General features: G+C 38.3%; 1 protein-coding gene across 1 annotated transcript in view; it reads right to left on the reverse strand.

Annotated features, from left to right (window-relative positions):
• Positions 1-23,404, reverse strand: part of roraa (RAR-related orphan receptor A, paralog a) — a 383,427-nt gene that overhangs the window by 104,295 nt on the left and 255,728 nt on the right. Inside the window, exon 2 of the mRNA XM_067379454.1 lies at positions 5,313-5,342. Within this exon, the coding sequence (XP_067235555.1) occupies positions 5,313-5,342 (30 nt within the window). The remainder of the gene's footprint in view (positions 1-5,312; positions 5,343-23,404) is intronic.

The raw sequence follows: 23,404 nt of genomic DNA on the forward strand, positions 1-23,404 counted from the left end.
TGATTGTATGAAGAATTTTCTTAAAGGGGACATACCATGAATTTATTCTCAAAGATGGATTGATACCACACTGTAAAAAATTGACCGTGATTTTAACAGTAAAAGACTGTAAAAATGCTGCGGTGAAAGACTGTCAAATGGTTTTCAGAACGTTTCCGTACTATATACGGTGAATAACTGTAATAGATCTAACGGTACATTTAATGTAATTTTACAGTAAAATACCGTTAAATTCACAGTTTTTGGAAGTGAAAAATACTGACACTTCACATTTGAAATATTTTCGTTGAAATAACTCTGTTTCTTCTTAGTTTTTCTCATTTTTTTCTAATCAGTTATGTACATTAGGGTTTTATGTTACATCTAATGTTGTTAAATTAATGTTTATTGCATTTTTAAAATTTCATGCATGTTACCATGATGGTGTTTAGTGTGTGTGTGAATGACACTGTGTGCACCTTCTATATATTAGTATTGTCCTCCTCAGCTTGTGGAAAAGCTGCTTGTGATGAACTTTGATTCATCATGTGACTCTCACCACCTTTATAATACTCTGTCAGTGTATTATAAAGGTACAAAACAGATATTAGTACTTCATTAGGTTGGTAAATTAACATTATATCAGTTAATGAAATACGTTATTTTACCGTAAATTTAACAGATTTTTTTGTTTTTTTGTTGCTACTGTATTTTTTAGGGTAAAGTTCTGGCAACCACAGCTGCCGTTTTTTTACCGTAAATACTGGGATTTTATTTTACAGTGCAACTGTTCAAGTTCCAATTTTCTTTCTGAATGTGTCTTGTTAGAATGTTGCTAATGTACTGTTAAATGTGGCTAAAGTTACCATTATTTCTTAGTGTAGTCACGGAGACCAGGGCCATCTTTATTTTAATTTTTAACCCGAAAACGCTTCCAGTCTGTATAATTCATAAACGCATCTTCATTCTTCATGTCTCTTCAACAGTGTGTAGCTTTAGCCACGTTAGCCACGCAGCTCGCTATCAAACTCATTCAGAATCGAATGTTGGCAAACATCCACAAAATACGTGCCATACCTACGTGATCTGATATGCTGCATCACGAACAGTTTGTAATGATCAATTTTGAGTTATATTTGGCTGTGTGGGCAAATGTATTGGAATCGTGAGCTTTGGGGCGGGGAGCACAAGCTCATTTGCATTTAAAGGTACACACACCAAATCAGCATATATTTTTTCTCCCACCCAGGCAGTTAGAACATGGTATAATAAAAAATCCATGACACATTCTGGGGACACCTGAGACTTATACTGTATTACATCTTGTAAAAAGGAGCATAATAGATCACCTTTAAAGTTTATTTGCAGAGGAGGTAATATATTTCTTTTAATGGGCAATGTGACATTTTTTTTTTGCCATTAGCCAATTAATAGTTTTTGAAAGTTTGTTTGTAGTTTTGAAAGTTTTTTAATTTTGAGTAAAATTATGTAAACATTCTCATTCGTCATGATTAAGCTGTATTATTTATATCTGTGCATTACATTGGCCATGATAAAAAAATAAAAAAATAAGTGAAATTCAACCTGAATGTTTGTTTCTGACATTGGATGTTCATTTATACATATGCTTTGTCTCTGTGGCACTTCAGAATAACATTGAGTTGGTCAGAGAGGCTGCTGGTGGGTCGTAAAGAGGAGAACTGAAGTATCTGTTCTCTTTGAGAAAGTGCTCAGGCTTATTAAGGGCTGAACGTGCAGCCAGGGGAGGCCGAGAGGGAGCGGGAAAGTGCCTGCTAGCCAACAGCTGCCCTGTAATTTATATTGATGAGGGGACCGGTGGGTTGCTTCCACGGTTTTGATCATTCAGGCAAGAGTGGAGAGATGAGTCTGATGAATCTGTGTGATGTGTGTGTGGGTAGATGAGAGTTTGCAAAGAGTGTGTGTGGTTAAGACTGCAGGGTTACTGCTGTCACGGGTTGTTGTTTTCTGCAAGTCAAAACAGGTAAGAATACTATTTTTATAGAACCAGAAATGCCAAGTGTTGTTATGGACTACAAAATACAAAAAAATGCACATTATAAAAACCTTAGATAAATACAAACTTTAGAAATTTACAAACTGTAGAAATGAACAGTGAATTTACAGGTAAAATCATTTAAATGAAGGTAGTTTAATGCTTTTACATTACACCGTAAAAAAATGGAATACACTACACAACTTAAAGGGGCCATCAAACTTTTTTTTTTTTTTACAAGATGTAACCTTAGATGTAAGTCTAAGGTGTCCCCTGAATGTATCTGTGAAGTTGCAGCTCAAAATACCCCATAGATTTTTTTTTTTTTTTTTTTTTTAACTGTCTATTTTGAGGTATAATTAGAAATGCGCCGATTCAGGCTGCGGCCCCTTTAATTGATTAAAACTCTCCGCCCCCTCCTGAGCTCTCGACTCTATCATTGCATAAACAAAGTTCACACAGCTAATATAACCCTCAAAATGGATCTTTACAAAGTGTTCATCATGCAGCATGTCTAATCGCGTAAGTATGGTATTTATTTGGATGTTTACATTTGATTCTGAGTTTGATAGTGCTCCGTGGCTAACGGCTAATGCAACACTGTTGGAGAGATTTATAAAGAATGAAGTTGTGTTTATGAATTATACAGACTGCAAGTGTTTAAAAATTTAAATAGCGACGGCTCTCTTGTCTCCGTGAATACAGTAAGAAACGATGGTAACTTTAACCACATTTAACAGTACATTAGCAACATGCTAACAAAACATTTAGAAAGACAATTTACAAATATCACTAAAAATATTATGTTATCATGGATCATGTCAGTTATTATCGCTCCATCTGCCATTTTTTCGCTGTTGTCCTTGCTTGCTTACCTAGTCTGATGATTCAGCTGTGCACAGATCCAGACGTTAATACTGGCTGCCCTTGTGTAACGCCTTGAACATGAGCTGGCATATGCAAATATTGGGGGCGTACATATTAATGATCTCGACTGTTACGTAACAGTCGGTGTTATGTTGAGATTCGCCTGTTCTTCGGAGGTCTTTTAAACAAATGAGATTTATATAAGAAGGAGGAAACAATGGTGTTTGAGACTCACTGTATGTCATTTCCATGTACTGAACTCTTGTTATTCAACTATGCCGAGGTAAATTCAATTTTCAATTCGATGTCACCTTTAAAATCCTAGGCATTGTAAACTCGCCGACTGAGAAGAACTGGGCATCATACTTACTAAATCACATAAGACTTTCAAGATGTTCCGAACACAAAAATCTCAAGCAGAAAAATGTGCCTTGTTGCTAGGAAACACATGACAAATGAAAACATGTTTTCTAAAATAGGCCCCAAACATGTTTGATATCATCAGTCTGAAGCTAAGAAACTGAAGTCTGTGGCCACCCTATACTACTTGATTTTCTGTGAAATCTGGTTGTATGTAGTTTCTTTACAAAATGACACTGCCAACTACTGGCCTGGCATGAATAATATGAATAATTTATTCATTTTCGCGGATCCATGCGAACAGGGATCGTTTTGACAACATTGTCGTCTGTACACGAAAAACGCAAAGGAAAAACTTTTCAGTTTTTAGTATACCGTTGTCATGTAAACGTACCCTAAAAACAATAGCATATTTTCTGGGCTGGTATTATTTGATATTAGGCTAGTTTGAGTTAGTTTCGATTGATTGTTGGACTGTCTTTTTCTCACAGTCCTGGCAACCCTGGATTGGGAGAAATGTGTGTAAATGTAATGTTTAGTAGTTATAGCCTTGGGTGTGTGTGTTTGCATGAGCATGTATATGAGCACGTTCCAGTTCAGTTGCTTCCATGAATGCATTATGGCTGCATATGCGGTCTAGTCGATTGTAAAACACAAATTTGCACAACCCCCAACCAACACACACATCCTGTACATTCTCTAGCTAATCTCAGCTGATCCCTTCATTAAAGTCAGCATGAACACCATTTTAGTTTCTTTAATGTGCCGTATTTGCAAAATAGGCTAATTTGGCTAGTTACAAATGCTAATTTCTTTCATATCTGGCAAGACCCTTTCTCTACTCATTATGTATCATTTAAACCCTTTCATTGTCAAACAGCACCCTTTGACCCTTGCCACCAGCCTTAACTTGTCATCTTCACACTTCATTCTCTTTGTATTTCTCTCCAACTGCCTCTCTCGCTGTCTCTGACACGCATCATTAGCATTTCTTTCATTGAGATTAAATAGTGAAGTCCGGTCCGTGGCTTTGAACCCTCTCACTTGAAACGTTCTTTGATTTCACTTCCTTCTGTTAAGGAGAAGTGATCAGCAATGTAATTAAGATAGCAGTAGGGCCCTGGAAGAAAGGATGAAAGATCCCACCTTTATGCTGGATGAATGGAGAAGACAGCTACAACTGGATATTTCTAAAGCCTTTCAACAAGTCAAGTGAATGTAGACAGATGAAAGAATGGCAGTATTTTTTATGTAAAATGACAAGATGAGCTTTCATTAGATAGATTTACAGCTGACTAAAATGCAAAACAAATACAACCTCTCAGGAATTGGTCAGTGCTAACTAGCTAGCAAAAGGTAGGTCAAATGTTTTCAAAATAGTGTTGATTTTCCAGTAACAAGGTACTTAGCAGCTTGTAGCAGAAAAGTAGCAGTTAGTGTGACAAACTTGACTTGACTAGTTGAACTTTTTTTTTTTTTTTTTTTTAATTATAAGTAGCTTGTAGCTTGACAAACTATATAATTAAAGTAGCTTCCCCAGCACTGAAGTTGGAGAAATGTATCCAAAAATCAGCTTTTAACACCTCTCTTTAGAAGCTCAGGTGTGAAATTGAACCGACCAGCAACCTCAACAAAACTCTGAACCAAGATCAAGTCACTGATATACATAATCTGTAGGATGCGCCGGGTCCCGAAAGGTCACGTATGCAACCCGTCAGAGATTCAACAGTCTTCCCTCCAGACCTGATCCCTATCTCTCTCAGACACTTATCAAAAGGAACATATTTAACCCCACTCACGAAGGTCACGCACAAAACCGCATCCTTGTTTTCAAAGAGCAAGCAGAGTAGATAATATAGCACCAGTTCTTAAAAAAAAAAACAAAAAAAAAAAGAAATGTGATTCCTATCAAGGATTCAGATTTCTTAAATGAACAATAGCAGACAAGCTTTCTTTTTTATACAGTGAAAACATAACTGTGACATAGCCTATTGTTGACCACACATACACACACACACAAAGATACGTGGAGAAAAAAGAAAAGAAAACATTAAAAACCTAAATTATATACAAAGAAAAAAAAAATACTCACAAGTGTGTGTCTTCTTTGTTACTGAAATACCTGCAAGAGAGAGAGATACAAAAAAAACAACATTACATTTATTTTTTCATTATTTCACAAACAGTGTGTAAAAATACAGTTGTGTACAGCTGAAAGCAATGTAAAATACAGAAAAAGCTGACAGCAAATTGGAACGGAGATGCTGTAAGCCGTGACATTGACCGAGAGCCAAAAGCTAGCTTTGACTGTGTTAATGCTTCCTAGCACTGCCACAGGCTGTGTCTAAGCAAGGTCAGGCAGGTCAGTATGTTGCCGTCACACGGACCAGGCAGTTGCCTTGCTGTCACAGTTGACCTCCACGCGATGAAAATTAACAGGAAATCACATACAGAATGCTAAACAGATCTGTGAATATGTTCATGTCTGTTGGAGTAGCCCAGAAGCCCCGGGTGCATCTTTATGTCTGACCTTATAAAGCATGACTAATGCCACAGAGGCATGGATGGATGTGTGTGTGTGTTTCTGAAACAGAGGGTCCCATGTGGACCGAGCATGCTCATGCTCTATGGGCCAGAGCAGACTAATAGATCCCACTTGTCATGCGGAAGCAATGGCTAATTTTTCTACAGCTTGCATTGGAAACTCAAGGGACGTCGAGCTGACATGATTCAGTAATTCCACAGAAAATAAAAAGAGGTCTGGCCGGCGATAACGATGCTTCAGATGTTTTTTTTTGAGGGAAGGGGGAATACACGTCAAAGACAGTAAAGCAAATGAGAAGGCACACGTGCACACAGATGCACCTGAGGACACGCCAGCAAAAACACAGAAAGGACCCAGAAGCGAAACTTGAGGCACTCCGATCAAGCTTCAGGATCAACAATGCTATCACTGGAAGCGCATTGTCCAACAACAACATAACACAAAGAAACAAACAAGCAATAATCCTCTTGTAACTTACACCTACAATCAAATCACAAAGCACTCAGCATCGGGGTAAATGGCAATGACCAAAATATGACGTCAAACTGTGGCTAATAGTAACATTGGCTAAACACAAAGGTCATTCTAGGAGCCAGTGTAAATGAAAATATTACTTCTATCATCATTTACTCACTCTCATGTTATTCCAAACTCATTAATCGCAGTCGCACGGAAAAGAGTGACCAGTACTTGTTCAAAATTTCATCTTTTGTGATCCACTGAAGAAAGTCATAAGGTTTGGAATGATATAAGTGTGAGCAAATGATGAATTTCAATTCCCTTTAAAGGAACATTTCTGTTCTAATGGTGTGAAATTATAACAAGGAGGGTCCAAGGTAATAAGCCATTTATCCCATCTATGTGATTTGGGCCAAATTTTTTCCAGGCGAGCTCTCGAGATTTACAAATGAAATAACTGTCCAGTAACTGTCATGGTTAAAACTCTGGCTGGAAATAGGAAGAGTCATTGAAATTGTCCTATTTATTCACTACAGAAACGTATTTTGGTTTAGTTTAGGTAGGATTCATAACATTCAATCTTGTAAGAGTGGATGACAGGTTTCAGTAGTTGATTACAAGGTGACAATAGCTAAAACTAAACTATATATTTCCAAGTTCAAAGCAACATGTCGGTAAAATTCAACATGAAACAGCATTCAAAAATGAATAGTCTTTTTCATATCCTAAAGGAAACACTTTCCCAATATATCTTCTTTTGAGAGAGAAAGTCATGCAGGTTTGGGAGGTTTTAGAAAAGCTGCATTACCTACAACAGGAGCCTATAACAATGCCTAAATAACCATTTAATGCCTTAAAGGGGACCTATAATGCCTCTTTTACAAGATGTAATATAAGTCTCTGTTGTCCCCAGAATTTAGCTCAAAATACCCCACAGATCATTTATTACAGCTTGTCAAATTTGCTCCTATTTGGGTGTGAGCAAAAACAGCGCGTCCATTCTGCACCTGCGTAAGATGAAATGCCTTTCCGTACCAGCAGGTGGCAGCAGCAGAACAGCCAATCAGAATGATCAGATGGCCCGACAGACCGACGAGCTTCAATGCCGATTAAACATGTCGAATCGGCCGAAAAAAAGCCGACGAGGACCAACTTCAACCGACGGTGTGGAACACACAGAGAAAATTTAGTTGGCCGACGAACAAAAACTGCCCGATGGCCGACCGTCGGCTCAGTGTGTTCACCGAGTTCAATGTCACTAACCCAGGAAGAAGCTCGCTGCAGTCCCTAACAGCCGTTTGTTGTAGTACATAAACAGAGAATTCTTTAAAAGAAAATATCTCACTTTGCATTGAACTTTGAGCATCGTATCTTTGCAGATGTTGTTTATACTCAAACAGCAACATTACACACTAAATAAGTGAAATCATAATCAACCACCCCATTAAAAACAGGTGACATTATGCCTTTCAGAGATAGCTTTGTGAACGTGCTTGTAAGAGAAGTACCTGAGGAGTAACCACAAAAATCACACAACACTGAGGAAAAAACAACAACATATTCTATCACCATGTGAAAAAAATGGCCACTTGCACATGCAGCATGAAACAAAACAGGTTGCACTCTGTGGTTATCAGATACCTCATGAACTTTGCTAAGAAGACTGTGAGGACACCGTCAGTCTTTGATCCAACTTCTGTCACTATCACTCATTCTTGGCCTGTCCTCCCTCTCTGTCTCTCCCTCTCTCTCCATGCGATCCCCATCCTTATTCTGTAGCACTATCAGCTATCTGTCTCTGATCCTTCCCAAACCACAACAGCTATTCTGTCAATGTCACTTACAGATATGAAAACCAATCTTAACACAAAAAAATGTACTTGCTCGGAAATCATTACTGTCAAAAAGAGGACGCTAGGCTCGGTCAGAAAAATGGCCTGTTGCTAGGAGAGAGAAGGGAGGGGTGGGGAGAGAGCCCACTTCCTCCTCTAGGTGTCATTGGGAGGGCTATGATTGGAGGGTGCAAGGGGAAGGGGCCAGGGAACCAATGGGTGAACAGAGTTTGGAGCTGGAGGGGGTCTGGGTCTAGGCCCTGACACCAGTGAAGCCTGCCAGGTTATGTCTACTCCACTGGAAGATGGGGTGATGGGTCAGTTTGGAGGTGAATCCATCCTTGACAGATGGAAAAAGCTTGTCCGGCCTTCTTCAAAGGACGACATCATGATTGCGGTCACAAAGTGCTGTGAAATTCAGCAACTGATCATTCTACTGGAGGACAGTAAACAATAGATGCAACAGATTGATAGAATGGTAGAAAAAGAGAATGTTAGAATGACAGAAAGAGATAGATAGATAGATAGATAGATAGATAGATAGATAGATAGATAGATAGATAGATAGATAGATAGATAGATAGATAGATAGATAGATAGATAGATAGATAGATAGATAGATAGATAGATAGATAGATAGATAGATAGATAGATAGATAGATAGATAGGCTCTGACATAAAACTATGCTTGTTATCATTTGTGGACATGAAAGTCAACTCAAGGTTAAAGATTTATTCATGATAATTTCCACTTTTTGCATCAGCCAACCAAAAGGTCATCTTTCCAGATGTCTACAGGTAAGTCATACAAAACTGATATAATCTAGACATTATTTTGTGTGCAAACAGTTTTTAAATTATCAAACCATTCAAAAAGACTGTTTGTAACCCGTGTCATTTTTAGCTATAAAAACAGAATTTCACAATCATAATATATTACTGTTCATAAAAACTGTCAGGGACAAACAGTGCTGATGTATAATGTTCTGGGTATTTCCTGGAAAATATTCTAAGCATGTCCACAGCTATCATTCATTGCTTTCTTCCTCTTGTAGATTCCATATGCCGAGCACACTGATGACTGTTTGAAGTTAACCTTTAGCACATCTGCCACAGAAGGCCAAGTCATCCACATTCCTGCCAGGTAAAATCGTCTGTATTGCAGATGGGAAAAACATGGCAACAGTGTCACACTGATCTGGGTAGCTTCTGCTGGTGAAACCGTGTCATGTTCATGTTTAAGAAATAGAAAAAAATGATCTCAGACCTGTACAACAAGGCAGGGTCTTTTTTCCTTATCCAAATCCCAGTGTAAAAAGATAAGAAACATGGTGAAACCAGTGTCATATCAGAACATAAAGGATCTATGCAGGGTCCAAATTTAATTTTTGGACCCTAGACGTGAGCAAGAAGCTTCTGTCGCCACCCAACCAGCGGGACTAAAGAGCGCTATGTGTCTGGGTCTGTCAGGCAGGCTGTGCATCATAATTCCAGCTTCCTTAGCGCCTGACAGCAAATGATTATCATGGATGGTTATTGTCAGCGAGGCCTCTCCGGCAGGGTGCTTGACGCGCTGCGCTAGGGTTCGGCACTCCGTGACATTCAAAGTTAGAGTCTCCTTGACGTAATGGAGCTGTCCCCTCACCGAGCTAATGGGAACGATCCATTTAACCTGTGGCAGAAACACACAGGCGAGGAAGTTCCTAATGCGAGGCCAGTCCCGTGGGGGGGCCCGCTCAACATTCTCTCTTCCCCCCCGGCTGCTGCCGGTCAGACTGCTTGATTCATTGACTGCTGCTTCACACTTATCCTCATTCACTGTTCAGTCTACGGAGACCGACGAGGGAGGAGGACAGTGGCTCTCTCAGCCATACAAGGACAAGGCTGGTATAGACATCCCTGGAAAAGTAACAGCTGAGTAGGGGATGACAGAGATAAAGATGGGTGGCTTGCTTGAGGGTTGGTGGACCCCAACGCAATTGTGATATATTGGAAGAATGGACTTTGGTTTATGCTACAATTACACAAAATGGCCCTGAACTGAATGCAATTTGTATTATAAGAACAAAAAAGACCTTCCTTTTTTTTTTTGGTAGGCCTTTCAAGACAAGAAAAGTTCTTGGACATAATTCTGCAATAAAATCGAAGAGTGGGCCCTCTTTTGTTGCTAGACTTTAAGAAAATAAGGGTCATCAGAGCCGATAGCCTAGTGGGCAGCACTGCAATATGTAATGCGATTGTGCTTCGAGCAACCCAAGTTCGAGTCCCTGCTTGGGTACCTTTCCCGATCCTGCACCCCCTCTCTCCCAGTCCTCTACACCAGTGGTTCCCAACCGGGGTCGGGAGCCACTGCTCTACACTTTTCCTATCCGAATAAAAACGAAAATAAATCTAAAAAAAAAAAAAATGACATTGGTCGGAATCATGTCTGCACAACAGTTCAAGATTTACAGTCCGTGTACACGTGCTAAACCAGTGGTTCTCAACCCACTGCTGTGCATATTTTGTATGTCACTCTAATCAGACTCACTCAGTTCAGTTCATGGAGCTCTTTCCTAAAGAGTTGATGACCTGAATCAGGCATGTTAAATAAAGAAGACGTACTAAATGTGCAGAGTGGAGGGTCCCCAGAAATACTTAACTAAACAATAGGCCCCAAACTCAAATTATTGAACATGGCTACGTTTCCCAAATGCCTTGTAAGCACAAGTTGATTGTAAAGACCTACTGGTTTCTATGATCTGCTTAGGCTTACAGAGCTTTTGGTAAATTCAGCACATAACAGTAAATGCTAATGGACAGTTCTATAAATTGAGGAGTGGACCTTCAGGTTTGGTGGTTACAAAAATGGGGTCTGGATGGACTAGAGTCAATTAACATCTCACAAATTTTAAAAGGAAGTTGTGACAACCACAAATGTTTGTATATATGGAGATTTTCATCCACTTCTGTTTGAGGTAGAGCATCATCAAGAGACAAGAGTATGCCCATCCTCCCTCTGACAATAACCTTTTATGAATCATTCATCCTGTCATCTAAATTATAGAAAACATTTTGGTTTCCCAGACACAGACGTCTTAAGCTGGTCAGAAAATAACATGCGGTGCACATTCTTTAGCAGATTATGCATGCTCCTGAGTATTGCCTAGCTCAAAAATGTACAGTAAATTCCTGTCTAAACATACTATGCAGAGTATGGAAAGCATTATCTTTCTTAGATAATCAAATAGATAGCATATTGAGATGTATTATGTTTTGTTATTATTTTATTTTTAAAATCTTTAGCATTGGAGTTCTATGGAGTGAATCTGACTCTGGGGTTAACAGTAATTAGAAACTGAGGATCTTTGGATAACCAATTTTGCAAAACCAGCACTGATCTCATCTCCACCCATATCCCATTTTATGAAAACCAAGAATGCTTTTGCAAGAACTGTGCTATCAAGCAGTTTATTATATCCTTCATGTACGCATACTATTGAATAGTATATAAAGTGTATTTTCTCATGACAGATCACCTTGTAAATCATTAGTAGAGTTATTTAATCAGAAAAGAGGACGGATGTCATCCAAGTTTTGTTTCGTCAAAGTCATTCTCTTACCCGTTTTGCACTGACACACTTAGCCTTATTATACTTCATAAACTTTCAAATGCAAAATGCAATGATTAAAAAAGCTTGACGATTTTCATCATCTCTCCTCCTAATATTCTAAAACACTTAAGGAACTCCGTAGAGAGGCCTTGCACTCTCCAGGGAGGTTCAAGAGAAAAATGACTTCATCTCCAGGCGCTGTTATTTCTGGTCATTTCTAATTGGTTTTAACTAAAATCAAGCCGTCGTGGCTGGCTCCACAGGTTCCCACTGAACAATTCGCCATCTGACATCTCCACAAATAGCAGATTTACATCCAAATTAGTTTTAGAGGACGTAGAAATTACATTGTCGTAGTGTCACGTTGAAAAGGAGAACATGACGAGAAACCGAGCAGAAGTTTGTTGTGGAGACAATGTACAATAGAAGACCAGAGTAAACAAGTAGATGAGCATTTCTGGAAGGAATCTAGAGCAGTGCTTCTCAACTTGATTAAATCCAAACCCAGTTGCATTTTTATCATTAGCAATTTTTTCCTTGCTGTCCTAATCAGAACAGGCCTGTCACCACAAAAAACACTGATCTAAAGGTCACAGAAGCTGGACATCCAGAACTTCACTGCATTCCTCAAGCTCAGGAGTCTCCAGGTAAGTCCCCAAAATTGTCTGGTAGCTTGTGAATAATACATAGCAGCAAAGGGGATTGACGTAGGCCCAGGAAGGGCACATGAACAGCAGGCATGGCTGGCAGGCAGATTGGAGACTCCGACGGAATTTTAATTGTACCGCAGGGAGTCCGGACGATAAGCGCCATTGTTATTGCTAAGATGCAGCACAACAGAAGCTCATTCAGCCGAGTGCTTAAACAAACGATGATTACGGCAAATCGTTCCCACAACACAGCAGAACCATTACGGGCCCAGGCGCAGGAGTCGTTAGTGGCGCGCACGTGAGAATACAGTAATCAGCTGATCGGAAGGAAATACGGATAATGTGTAGTTATTCCTCAGAATGCTGACTCTACATTTGCTTGTGGTACACTGCGGCTACACACCATTGCAGGCAAGGTCCATTCGGACATCTATGCCTGGCTACGTTCACACAGTAGCAAAATATGGTGAAAAACGTTCACACACAGTTCAGATATAAACCAGAGTGACATCTGGACTCTATAACCTAAATGGCTACCTAAAAGAGGGGTTCTCAACTCAACTGGCCTTCGAGGTCCAATTCCCTGTACAGTTTAGCGCCAACCTTCAAATCAATCTCACCTGCCTATAACTGTCGAGTAATTCAGAATACCTTGATTAGCTTGTTCAGGTGTGTTTGATTAGAGTTGGAGCCAAACTGAAAGTGGACATCGAGGGCCAGTTAAGAAACCCCTGAACTAAAAATTTCAGGACTTACAATCAATTTTGAGAGTGAGTTTGATACATCTGGGCTATGCGAGCAGAACAGCAGTGGACTAGTAACGACTATGCTAAAAGGGAACTGACTTCAGTTATTTGTAGCTGTTGGTTAAACTGGGAGTCATACCTGATAGTAAATACTTTTATAATTCGTCAATCCCCACACTTTTGTTGGTATCTTCAGCTCATTCAGATGATCAGATAGCAGACTCGGGAGGATGGAGGGCCCCGTCCTCTCCCACACTCCAGCATTCCAATTCCTTAATAATCTGTTCGTGATCCCCAGCTGAGCTCCCCATGAAACTTGAACCCACCATCGTAAACACAGCTCCCAGCATTCAGCAAGACCACCCTGTAACATATTTGACTGGACCTCTGTGACACAGAACGTCCCACTAAAGTCGTTGGTTTAGCCATGTTCATAAAAACAAATTATGCTCAGTCTATGCTGACATGTTTGGATATTCATCCTTCGCTAATATTTCCCATGCTAAGAATTACATTCCATGTAGCGCTTGCATAAAATGCTCAGATGTGTTTACTTTATGGTGAGAAGCTAAATTTGCCCACGGGTGAAGGCCAGGACAGGGAGTGTACAAAATAATTAAATGAATTTATTTATCTATTTATTTAACAAACCAAAGTCGTCTCCTCAGGCGGAGATTGCTGCCGCATTAACCAATTGCGGACACAAGAGAAGAACTAATCTTTCAGAGTGTGTGTGTGTGAGAAAATCAGTGTTGTGGTCTGTGGTTCAGCTAAGGAATTTGAGTTTTATGTCTTTCTAACCAGACTTCACACTCCTTGCTGCTCTATGAGGCTGACTTAACAAAACACCATAAATATATATGGAGACATTTAACATATCTGTGAGCCAAGAGCTATTTCAGGTGCCCATTCGTCAAGCATACTGGACATTGTTCACCATATGGGAGCTCGAGTGATCAAGATGTAATTTTTGTCATACAGTTGGAACACAGCCCGCCTTTTTTTCACATAATATAAACAAATTGACTTCTGTTATGCAGAAAGATAACAAACAGGATGATAGTATGTATGTAGAGCCAATATGAAAGAATATTTTTCTACATTTTCTGATTTTTTTCTATGCAAAATTCATCCACATGATGATATAGCATTGTGGGCGACTGCCAATGAATTGTTATGGTAGGTAGCTATGGTGTTCTGGATGGTTGAAAGGTTAGTTCAACCAAAAATGAAAATTTTGTCATTAATTACTCACCCTCGAGTGTTTCCACATTCGTAAGACCTTCGCTCATCTTCGGAAAACAAATTAAGATCTTTTTGATGGAGTCTGAGGGGTTTCTTTCACTTTCAAGGTCCAGAAAGGTAAGAAAGACATCTTTCTGTGTGACAAGTATTTGCTGAGTTTCAGTTCATTTTAAAACGCATTTCAGAATTGACTTCACTGAGAAGGAGATATCAGATCGCACATCATGTTTGTTTACTTTATTTTGCGAAAAGCAAAGTGTACACAAAAAAGTACACACAACACTTTAGAATAATGTATAACACTGGTATGTATGATCAAATTCGACTGAGTATTTTGATTCTCTTTCACACTGCAAAAAAAAAAGCGAGGATGTATCGCCGGCGCGACCACCGACCCGAAGGTGTTAAAGTACTCCATGTGACTCCAGTGCCTTCACCTCAGTTTTAAGAAGCGACGTAGAAAAACATAATTTAGCACTTTAAAATATTGATATGCATTAACGACACATGCGTGTTGTGTTCAGACTCACAACGCACATGCGCAAGTGTTTACGAGAGCACCACGATGCATATACGTTTTGACATTGTTGCATGAACACACTTTGGATAATATTATTTTGTAAATAAAGTGGTAAATTATGTTCAACAGTTCTGCTGTGGCTTTTGTTGGAAATATTATTTTGATGCAAAATAAAGCAAACAATATGGAAAATACTTTGTTTAAAATGTACATCACTTAAGCCTTGGGTATGCTTTGTTTTTTTACGCATACACTTCGTTTGACTCATAGCCTATGCATACACAGACGTTCGATGCATGCGCAGTTTTGAGCAATATCTCGCCATGAGTTATAACCCATGTAAACATCTTTGTATTCATTCATGCTAAAGTTGTACAAATCAGGGTACTTTCTAACCCCTTCGCACAATCTCTCGTCTATATAGGCCTCTATTGTCGCTGTAGCTTGCATGAGTTCCGGTCTGTTCCATACATGCAGTTATTCTTTGACTACCTTGTGAATAGACGCCCCCAGGGCACAGTTGCCACCTTGTGGATAAACTTATTAATACAAAAAAATAACGTGCATGTGCGCATTTACGCATGGTAACAAAAATTCAGTGGTGCACATACAGTATGCGCGTACTCTTCTGATGACGAAATTCGTGTCACGCGCAATGTACTCTGACCCTCGTGTATGTATAAAAAGTGAACTATATTTTAGGCTTAAATATTACCTTTTTGTTTGTTGAACTGTTGTATAAAATCAATGTCACATTTGAATAATCTGGAAAAATACAATTTTTGCTCATATGTGTTTAACAATAAAAACAAGAAGAAATCACACAGGGTATATTTCTGTATCAAAGAGATTTTGAGTCTTAAATAGATCTCTATGCACACTCTGTGTCTATAATTGTTCTTCAAGCTAGTAAATCCCCAGCTAAATCCCCACTTTTACAAAGGTACATTGTCAAGAACAGCAGTAATGTGGCATGATTTGCTAGGGCAGCATAGTTTGCAAGCAACCTATCATATGCACGCTGCTTGTGCGGATGCAGTCAGATTTGACCGCAAAAGATGAGGTAATTTGATTGGATGTCATGTATGCCTTTTATGGCACTACGATTTTCCTGTGTTTACACTAGATGCACCATTTTGCCTGTTAGAAATACATGCTTGGCTTTAATGTTATTTTAAAATGGGGTAGAATTAAATGAACAACAAAACTCAGCATTTTGCTCATGTCTGACCACCTTTATCACCGCACATACCCCCAGGGGTAGGCGTACCCATGTTTAGGGAAACACTGATCGAGATGATGAAAGACATTTTTTGCAGCTGACCATCATGATCGTAATTTACATATGGATAGATTTACAACTCAGCAGTAGCTCCCACTGATACAGTGGAAAGGATGTCTTGTAAGAACAAACTGTCCTTGCTGAGAAACCACAACAAGCCGTCACATGATCTTCAATTGCCTCCACAGACTGGCTAAGCAGCAATTGGTTCTTGAGACGTCTGCAAAGCCCGGACTTTATGACTCATAATGAACACAACGAGAAATTCCATCCCAGAGTTTCCCGGTCTGTAAGCTTGCTGTTGATTCATCTCAAAATGTCAATGCAAAAATCAAAAAAGCACAGCAGATGTATTAACTTCTGAACGTGGCAGTGTGGATTGCAGCTTACATATCTTCTCTTTCATCTCACCATCCACCGAGTGTGTGAACTTTGAGGCAGCTAACGTCGTCTTGAGAAGTGTGGGTGGTCGTACTTTCCAAGGCCAACCACATCTAAAGGCCACATCTACCGCGTTTACCCTCCCTAAGCATTTCACTTGAATGTTTTTCTTTTCCCACCAGCCATCTCTCAGACACCTTTCCACTGGTACAGCAGACAGACTTTTAAGCTAGCGGCTTGAGTGCAGATGAATTAAACATTCCTTATAATCCCAGTCAGAAACAACATCCAGTCTGGCGTGTGTGTATTTGAGTAAAGTGGTGTAGGGAACACGCTTCCCGCTATCCGCAGGGACATCGGCCTGTACGGCGTGCTGGTCTCAGCTCATTGAATTGAAGAAACTGTAATGGTGAAACCGGGAGGAAGACCGGAGAGTCCACTTTGTCCACATCCTACACCGGCCAATAAAGCTAATTGCCCCGGCAAACCTCTCAGGTAATAAAGCCCCCTATTAGCTGAATTACATGTCTGTCAATCCTCTAATTAATGTCACAGAATTACTGCAAACCCCTGGTCCAGGAGAAGGGAAGAAATAGGAGGATCTTTCAAGATGTTTGTGAGAAAGGCAGTAGCAACTCTCTCTCTGGGCTACTGTACGCGGCCGCAGCCTTGCCTGGCACTTAGTTCCGCATGTATCTTTCATGTTTTTCATAATTAAAACCTGAGAGCTCGGCCAACACTCTTCCTAGTGTGCTGTGAAGATCAAAGGGGCTCTTGTTACAGAAGAGAGTCGATCAGAGAAGTCACTTTCCAGCCAACGGGGTTCAGGCTTAATGCTTCAATATCCTGCACTTATTTGGAAGTATGTGACGTGGGGGGCCAATGAGGCGGACGGCCAATGACCAAAACAAACTGGTATCTCCTCCCTTAAACAATTTAGAATGACAATATTTGTCAACATCTAACATTTAACAAAATAAATTGATAAAGTGCCAACAGAAAAAAAAAAAGAAATATATTATATATATGTATTATATATATATATATATATATATATATATATATATATATATATATATATATATATATATATATATATATATATATACTTTTATTTTTTTTTTACACTTGCTGAAGTAAATTTGCTTGCACATACAAAAATTGCCACAGTGACTAGCATGAAAAAAGTGGTGGAGAAAGCGGGCAGCTGCACAGACCTGCTGCTTGTTAAAAAGTAAGCTATTTTCTTGCTCCTAAAAAAACATTTAAGCAAACATTTTTAATAGCACTTGAGCTTTAATTTTTCCATGTAAAACAAGTGCATTATGTCATTGCTTGGGTTTGCCTAGATTGTTAAGATTGCCAAGTTATTTGAAAGAGTAAATTGAGCCATACCTAGAGACCAACCCTTCAAAAATAAGTCTGTATTTTTCCCATTGTATTGCCAATTTAATCAAATGATCTGAGGTATCATTCATGTCACGGTATGGTAAAGGTTTGGAATAATTATTTTTTCAATGTTTTTGAAAGAAGTCTCTTATGTTCACTAAAGCTGCATTTATCAATAAAAAATTACTGTAAAAACAGTTATATTGTAAAATAGTATTATAATTTAAAATAACTGTTTTCCGTTTTAGTATATTTTGAAATTGTATTTATTTCTATTATGCAAAAGCTGAATTTTCAGTAGCCATTGATCCAGATATTGTGTTTATATATATATATATATATATATATATATATATATATATATATATATATATATATATATATACACACACACACACAGACATATAACTTAGAAAATATATTTCCTAATATACAGGAATCTATACATGTTCGGGAACCACATTACCACCTATGAACACACATACCTCCTCCTGCTCCCTTGAGAGAACAACGAGGTTGAGGAAACACAAGGGCACTAAAATATAACAAGTCGAGTAATCAGTGAAATGGGGCCATTTATTTATTAATTTGTCCCATTGACTCTGAAGTAACATGAGCCTCTGGGGCTTTCTGGCTGTATAAATATCACTTTCTCTTTTGATGAGAAGACAAATCCATTTCCACTGCAGGAAACAAGTCTTGGCATCACTGCCAAACTAGTTATATGACTGGCATTTAGTCAGTGACTCAAACATCACTCAAATTTTCTTCACTACACCCTATGGCTATTTTGCGATTTCAATAAACAACAACAAAAATCGTATCACATTTGATTGATACAAAGCTAACTGTGATGCTAACAAGAAGAGGCACTTGTTTACTGAAAAAAAAAAAAAAAAAAAAAAAGTGGCAGTGCTAATAGATACTTGGTGGTTTATTGCCAAGTTACCACTTTGTGGCAACTGTAGGTCCGGGAAGTTCTGCAAAGGCTCATTCTCTTGGAAAGGATTGGTGTGCGAACATAGGATAGAGCATTAGCACCCCATAATTTATGTGTTTCAGTTCTAGCCAACAGCACTGTAGTTAAAAAGCAGACACTACCCTGCCAAAAGTAGATGACAATGTTTGATAAAATGATTTCAAACTTTAATACAGTTAACCAAATTCAAGTATTGATGACCTCAAAGCTAGTGCCACAAAAAAATAAAAATAAAAAATAAAATTCATGTTCAAATTAGACAAATGAGTCCTTATTTCAAAGAGAGCAAAATCAAATTCAAATTCAGACTAATTCTAATTCATGACATCTCTCTGCACTTCAGCTTCTCTAGAATCTTAAGTGTCCCGCCCCCTAAATTATTAAATAGATGGTCACTTGTTCACACAATTACTATTTTCTATATGATGAATGGCACATAATGCACTCTACAGGGGATAGGGAATGATTCAGAGTAAATATGCTTTCCATTGGGCCAAATGAAGTCTGGTTTCACGTTAGTGTCACGTGAACTGCCACAGCACGCTCCGGTCCAGAGACAAGAGAGCACAGAACGGATCATATCCGCAAGTCAGCGCAGACCAGAAAACGTATGGGACCCATTTGAATTCTCCACAGAATGCTATATTTTAAAGCAATATAGAGGAGATTAGGAGGAGAAACGGTTAGAGATTAGAAGGAAACTGAGGCTTTACCAAGCTCAACAGCTCTGGCCGAGCTGTGATATAAACAAAACGCTATTGGCTATTTTAAAAAAGGGGAGGAGCTGTTCGATATGTCCCACCCTGTTTTCTCGTTTCAGTAGAAATTACATCAAGACACTGAATAATGCTGCACGCTTCAAGACATTTCAGTGGGCCTTTAAGGACTGAAGTACTTGATTTATTTTATTTTATTTTATTTGTGGGCATAAATCTGAAAAAAATTAAAAAAGCCAATGAGGTAAGAATAATTCTTACATTTTGCTTCTCATGTAAATGTGTCTTGTTTTAAGTATGTTTAAATATTTTACTGTACAACAAAACAAAAATACTGAATAATAAAAAAAAATAAAAAAATGTAAAGGTACCTATAGTTTCTACACTGCCAATTACAGTCATATGAAACGCAGTCAAAAGGAATGCAACGTAAAGCTCTCAAGTGTGTAGTGACCCCCAATTTATAACAAAACAAGAGGTTAACCACAGGACATAGTCATAGAAGGGTCCATACATCCCCCCAACACATAAAGGAAGTAGCCTTGCAGTCCAGTAATTATTAATGACAAAAGTCTATAAGCATTCCATTAGGTGCAAGCAGCTGTCATAAACATCTTAATTAATTTACAAAGCACACGACTGGGGAATTACGACGATGTGAAAATCTGCTTCCCTCTGCCGCTCCATAGCACTGGAACAGATCGGGCTTTTAAATTTTTAAACACGTCTTTCATGTTCTCCAGAGCACAAAAAAGCCTTTGAACAGTCATCTTGTTAGGAGACGCACCTAGCAGCACCGCTACCTTTTGGGTTGTCCCATGGTCCCTTTTTCCGCAAACAGGTGACAAGGCTTTACAGTTCAAGTTTAAAGGGATAGATCACCTGCAAATTGTTTTAAACCCTTAAAACTTTTCAAATTACGAAAAGAACAAAAGGAGATGTTTAGTAGAATGTTCACGCTGCTCTTTTCCATATAATGCCATTTTGTGTTCTGCACAGGAAAGAAAGTCATACAGGTTTGGAACCACATGAGGGTGACTAAATGATGACAGAATGTTCTCTTACTGTTTAAGCTGAGGTTCTAATTGTTTTGGTATAAGTTTGTTACACCATAAACCTCATCAATGACTCGGAAATCAACCAAAAATTTAGAAAAAAAGTCCTCTTTAAAAAACAACAGCTGTCACGGATATGATTGCATAAGAACACTGTCTCTGGAGGGAAGGAGAGAGAGAAATAGAGGCTGTTTGGCCCCCACGGGACAGGCACCGAGGTAGGACTACCACATTGAACTATTGATGCTCAACTGGACTTCCCAGAGAGTATAGCTCAACTACAGTCAAACTACCTTTATGAAAACATATCTGGATGCAAGCCAAATGTGTAATATTATAGTTTACAAAAACAGCGTTGTAGCTCTTTTTCATGGTTACCACTAGGCTTCTGCTAGCGGATTGAAAAGTACCTTGTTACTGGAAAACCAACTCTGTTTTGAACAGCTGGAAGGATGAAATAACCTGGAAGCTAGTAATGACTATTAGCAAGCACTAGCATCTGATTCTCAAAGACACTCTCAGTCTTTCTGCCACCCCCACCCGAATATTTGCATAACCCACTCGTGTGTTCAATGCTAAAACAGTCCCAAGGCTGCTGATCAAAGTCAGCAGTCAATTCACATTACAATACATTGATTTGATGCTTCCTAACCTTGCTAGTCTTTACTTAATGGCTGTCAAAAGCCTTAAGCACATCATAGACCATCACACATCCTGTTTGTGTTACTGCATATTTTAGGGGTGTAACGGAACATGTATTCTCCTCAAACCGTAAGGGACAGACGTCACGGTACGGTTCATCCAGTCAGTCACAGGCAATTCTCACTCTAATCCAGAAAGGGGACGCTGTTTGCTAAATGCTACAACAGGAAAAGAACAGAAAATCTATGCATAGATATGTTTACGTGTTTCAACCATGGAAAGATATCAATAAAACAGCTTGAGAATAATCTCTCACATAGCATTACATTTACCTCAGGCAAGTCATTCAGTGTCCACAGCATGTTAGTTCACTTGAGAAATGAGCTCTAGATGGAGCATTTCAATAAATATATGCACTATACTACCTTATATATGTATTATTTTTACTTTACCAGTTAGTAGTATCTTAATTATTTAAAATAAGTTTAAATAAACTTGTCATGAAAACAAGTTGACAGTAACTGTGTAAATGATTGTATTTCAAAAATGAATTGGAGTAATAATTTACTATAAGTTAATATATAATATAAATTAATGCAAAACCTGCCTTATGTGCAATTTACATGTTTTTATTTGAGTGTTGATTATTATATCAGAAAACAAATAGCAACTGAATTAAATAGAATTTAAAGGTGCCCTAGAACTTTTTTTTACAAGATGTAATATAAGTCTAAGGTGTCCCCTAAATGTGTCTGTGAAGTTTCAGCTCAAAATACCCCATAGATTTTTTTTTTTTAATTCATTTTTTTTAACTGCCTATTTTGGGGCATAATTATAAATGAGCCGATTCAGGGTGTGTGGCCCTTTAAATCTCATGCTCCACTCCCCAAGAGCTCGCGCTTGCCTTAAACAACATAAAAAAGTTCAAACAGTTAATATAACCCTCAAAATGGATCTTTACAAAGTGTTCGTCATGCTGCATGTCTAATCGCATAAGTACAGTGTTTATTTGGATGTTTACATTGATTCTGAATAAGTTTGATAGTGCTCCGTGGCTAACGGCTAATGCTACACTGTTGGAGAGATTTATAAAGAATGAAGATGTGTTTATGAATTATACAGACTGCAAGTGTTTAAAAATGAAAATGCGACGGCTCTTGTCTCCGTGAATACAGTAAGAAACGATGGTAATTTTAACCACATTTAACAGTACATTAGCAACATGCTAACGAAACATTTAGAAAGACAATTTACAAATATCACTAAAAATATCATGTAATCATGGATCATGACCGTTATTATTGCTCCATCTGCCATTTTTCGCTATTGTCCTTGCTTGCTTACCTAGTCTGATGATTCAGCTGTGCACATCCAGACATTAATACTGGCTGCCCTTGTGTAATGCCTTTCATAATGTTGGGAACATGGGCTGGCATATGCAAATATTGGGGGTGTACACCCCGACTGTTACAGTACGTAATTTCATTTCCATGTACTGAACTCTGGTTATTCAACTATGCCGAGGTAGATTCAATTTTTGAATCTAGGGCACCTTTAATATATCTTTCAAATATAGTTGGATTCACAAGTTACAAAAAAAAAAGTATATTAATGTATTATTATTATTAACATAATAATAATAATTTCTATAACTCACCTTACTGAAAACATAGTTGGATGCAATATGGGTTACTAATGAAAAAAGTCTACTATTAGTAGTCTATTATTATTATTATTATTATTATTATTATTATTAATGCAAATCTGAGCAGTATTTATTTGACTCAAAACAATTAAGGATTCTCAAGTAGGAAACACTACAAAACTAAACAATGCCATAATGTACCTAAATAATAATAACAATAATTCATCTACCTTTCTGAAAATATAGTTTGATGCACAACAAGTTACTAAAAAGTGCATTTATTATTATTATTATTATTATTATTATTATTATTATTATTAATACTAATGCAAATCAGGGATCTCAAGTAGGAAACACCACCAGTTTCTAATATTACATAATACTTCAATGTAATACTTGAATGTTCACAGATGCCGCTTGTCCTTATGCTGCAGCTACATTCGTTTTGAAGCCTGACATCGGAAGAAAACAAAACGGAATAAAAATTGCCTCAGTGCAAAAACTC

This window comes from Chanodichthys erythropterus, chromosome 24, assembly GCF_024489055.1.
Source record: "Chanodichthys erythropterus isolate Z2021 chromosome 24, ASM2448905v1, whole genome shotgun sequence".
In the NCBI taxonomy this organism is placed as follows: domain Eukaryota; kingdom Metazoa; phylum Chordata; class Actinopteri; order Cypriniformes; family Xenocyprididae; genus Chanodichthys; species Chanodichthys erythropterus.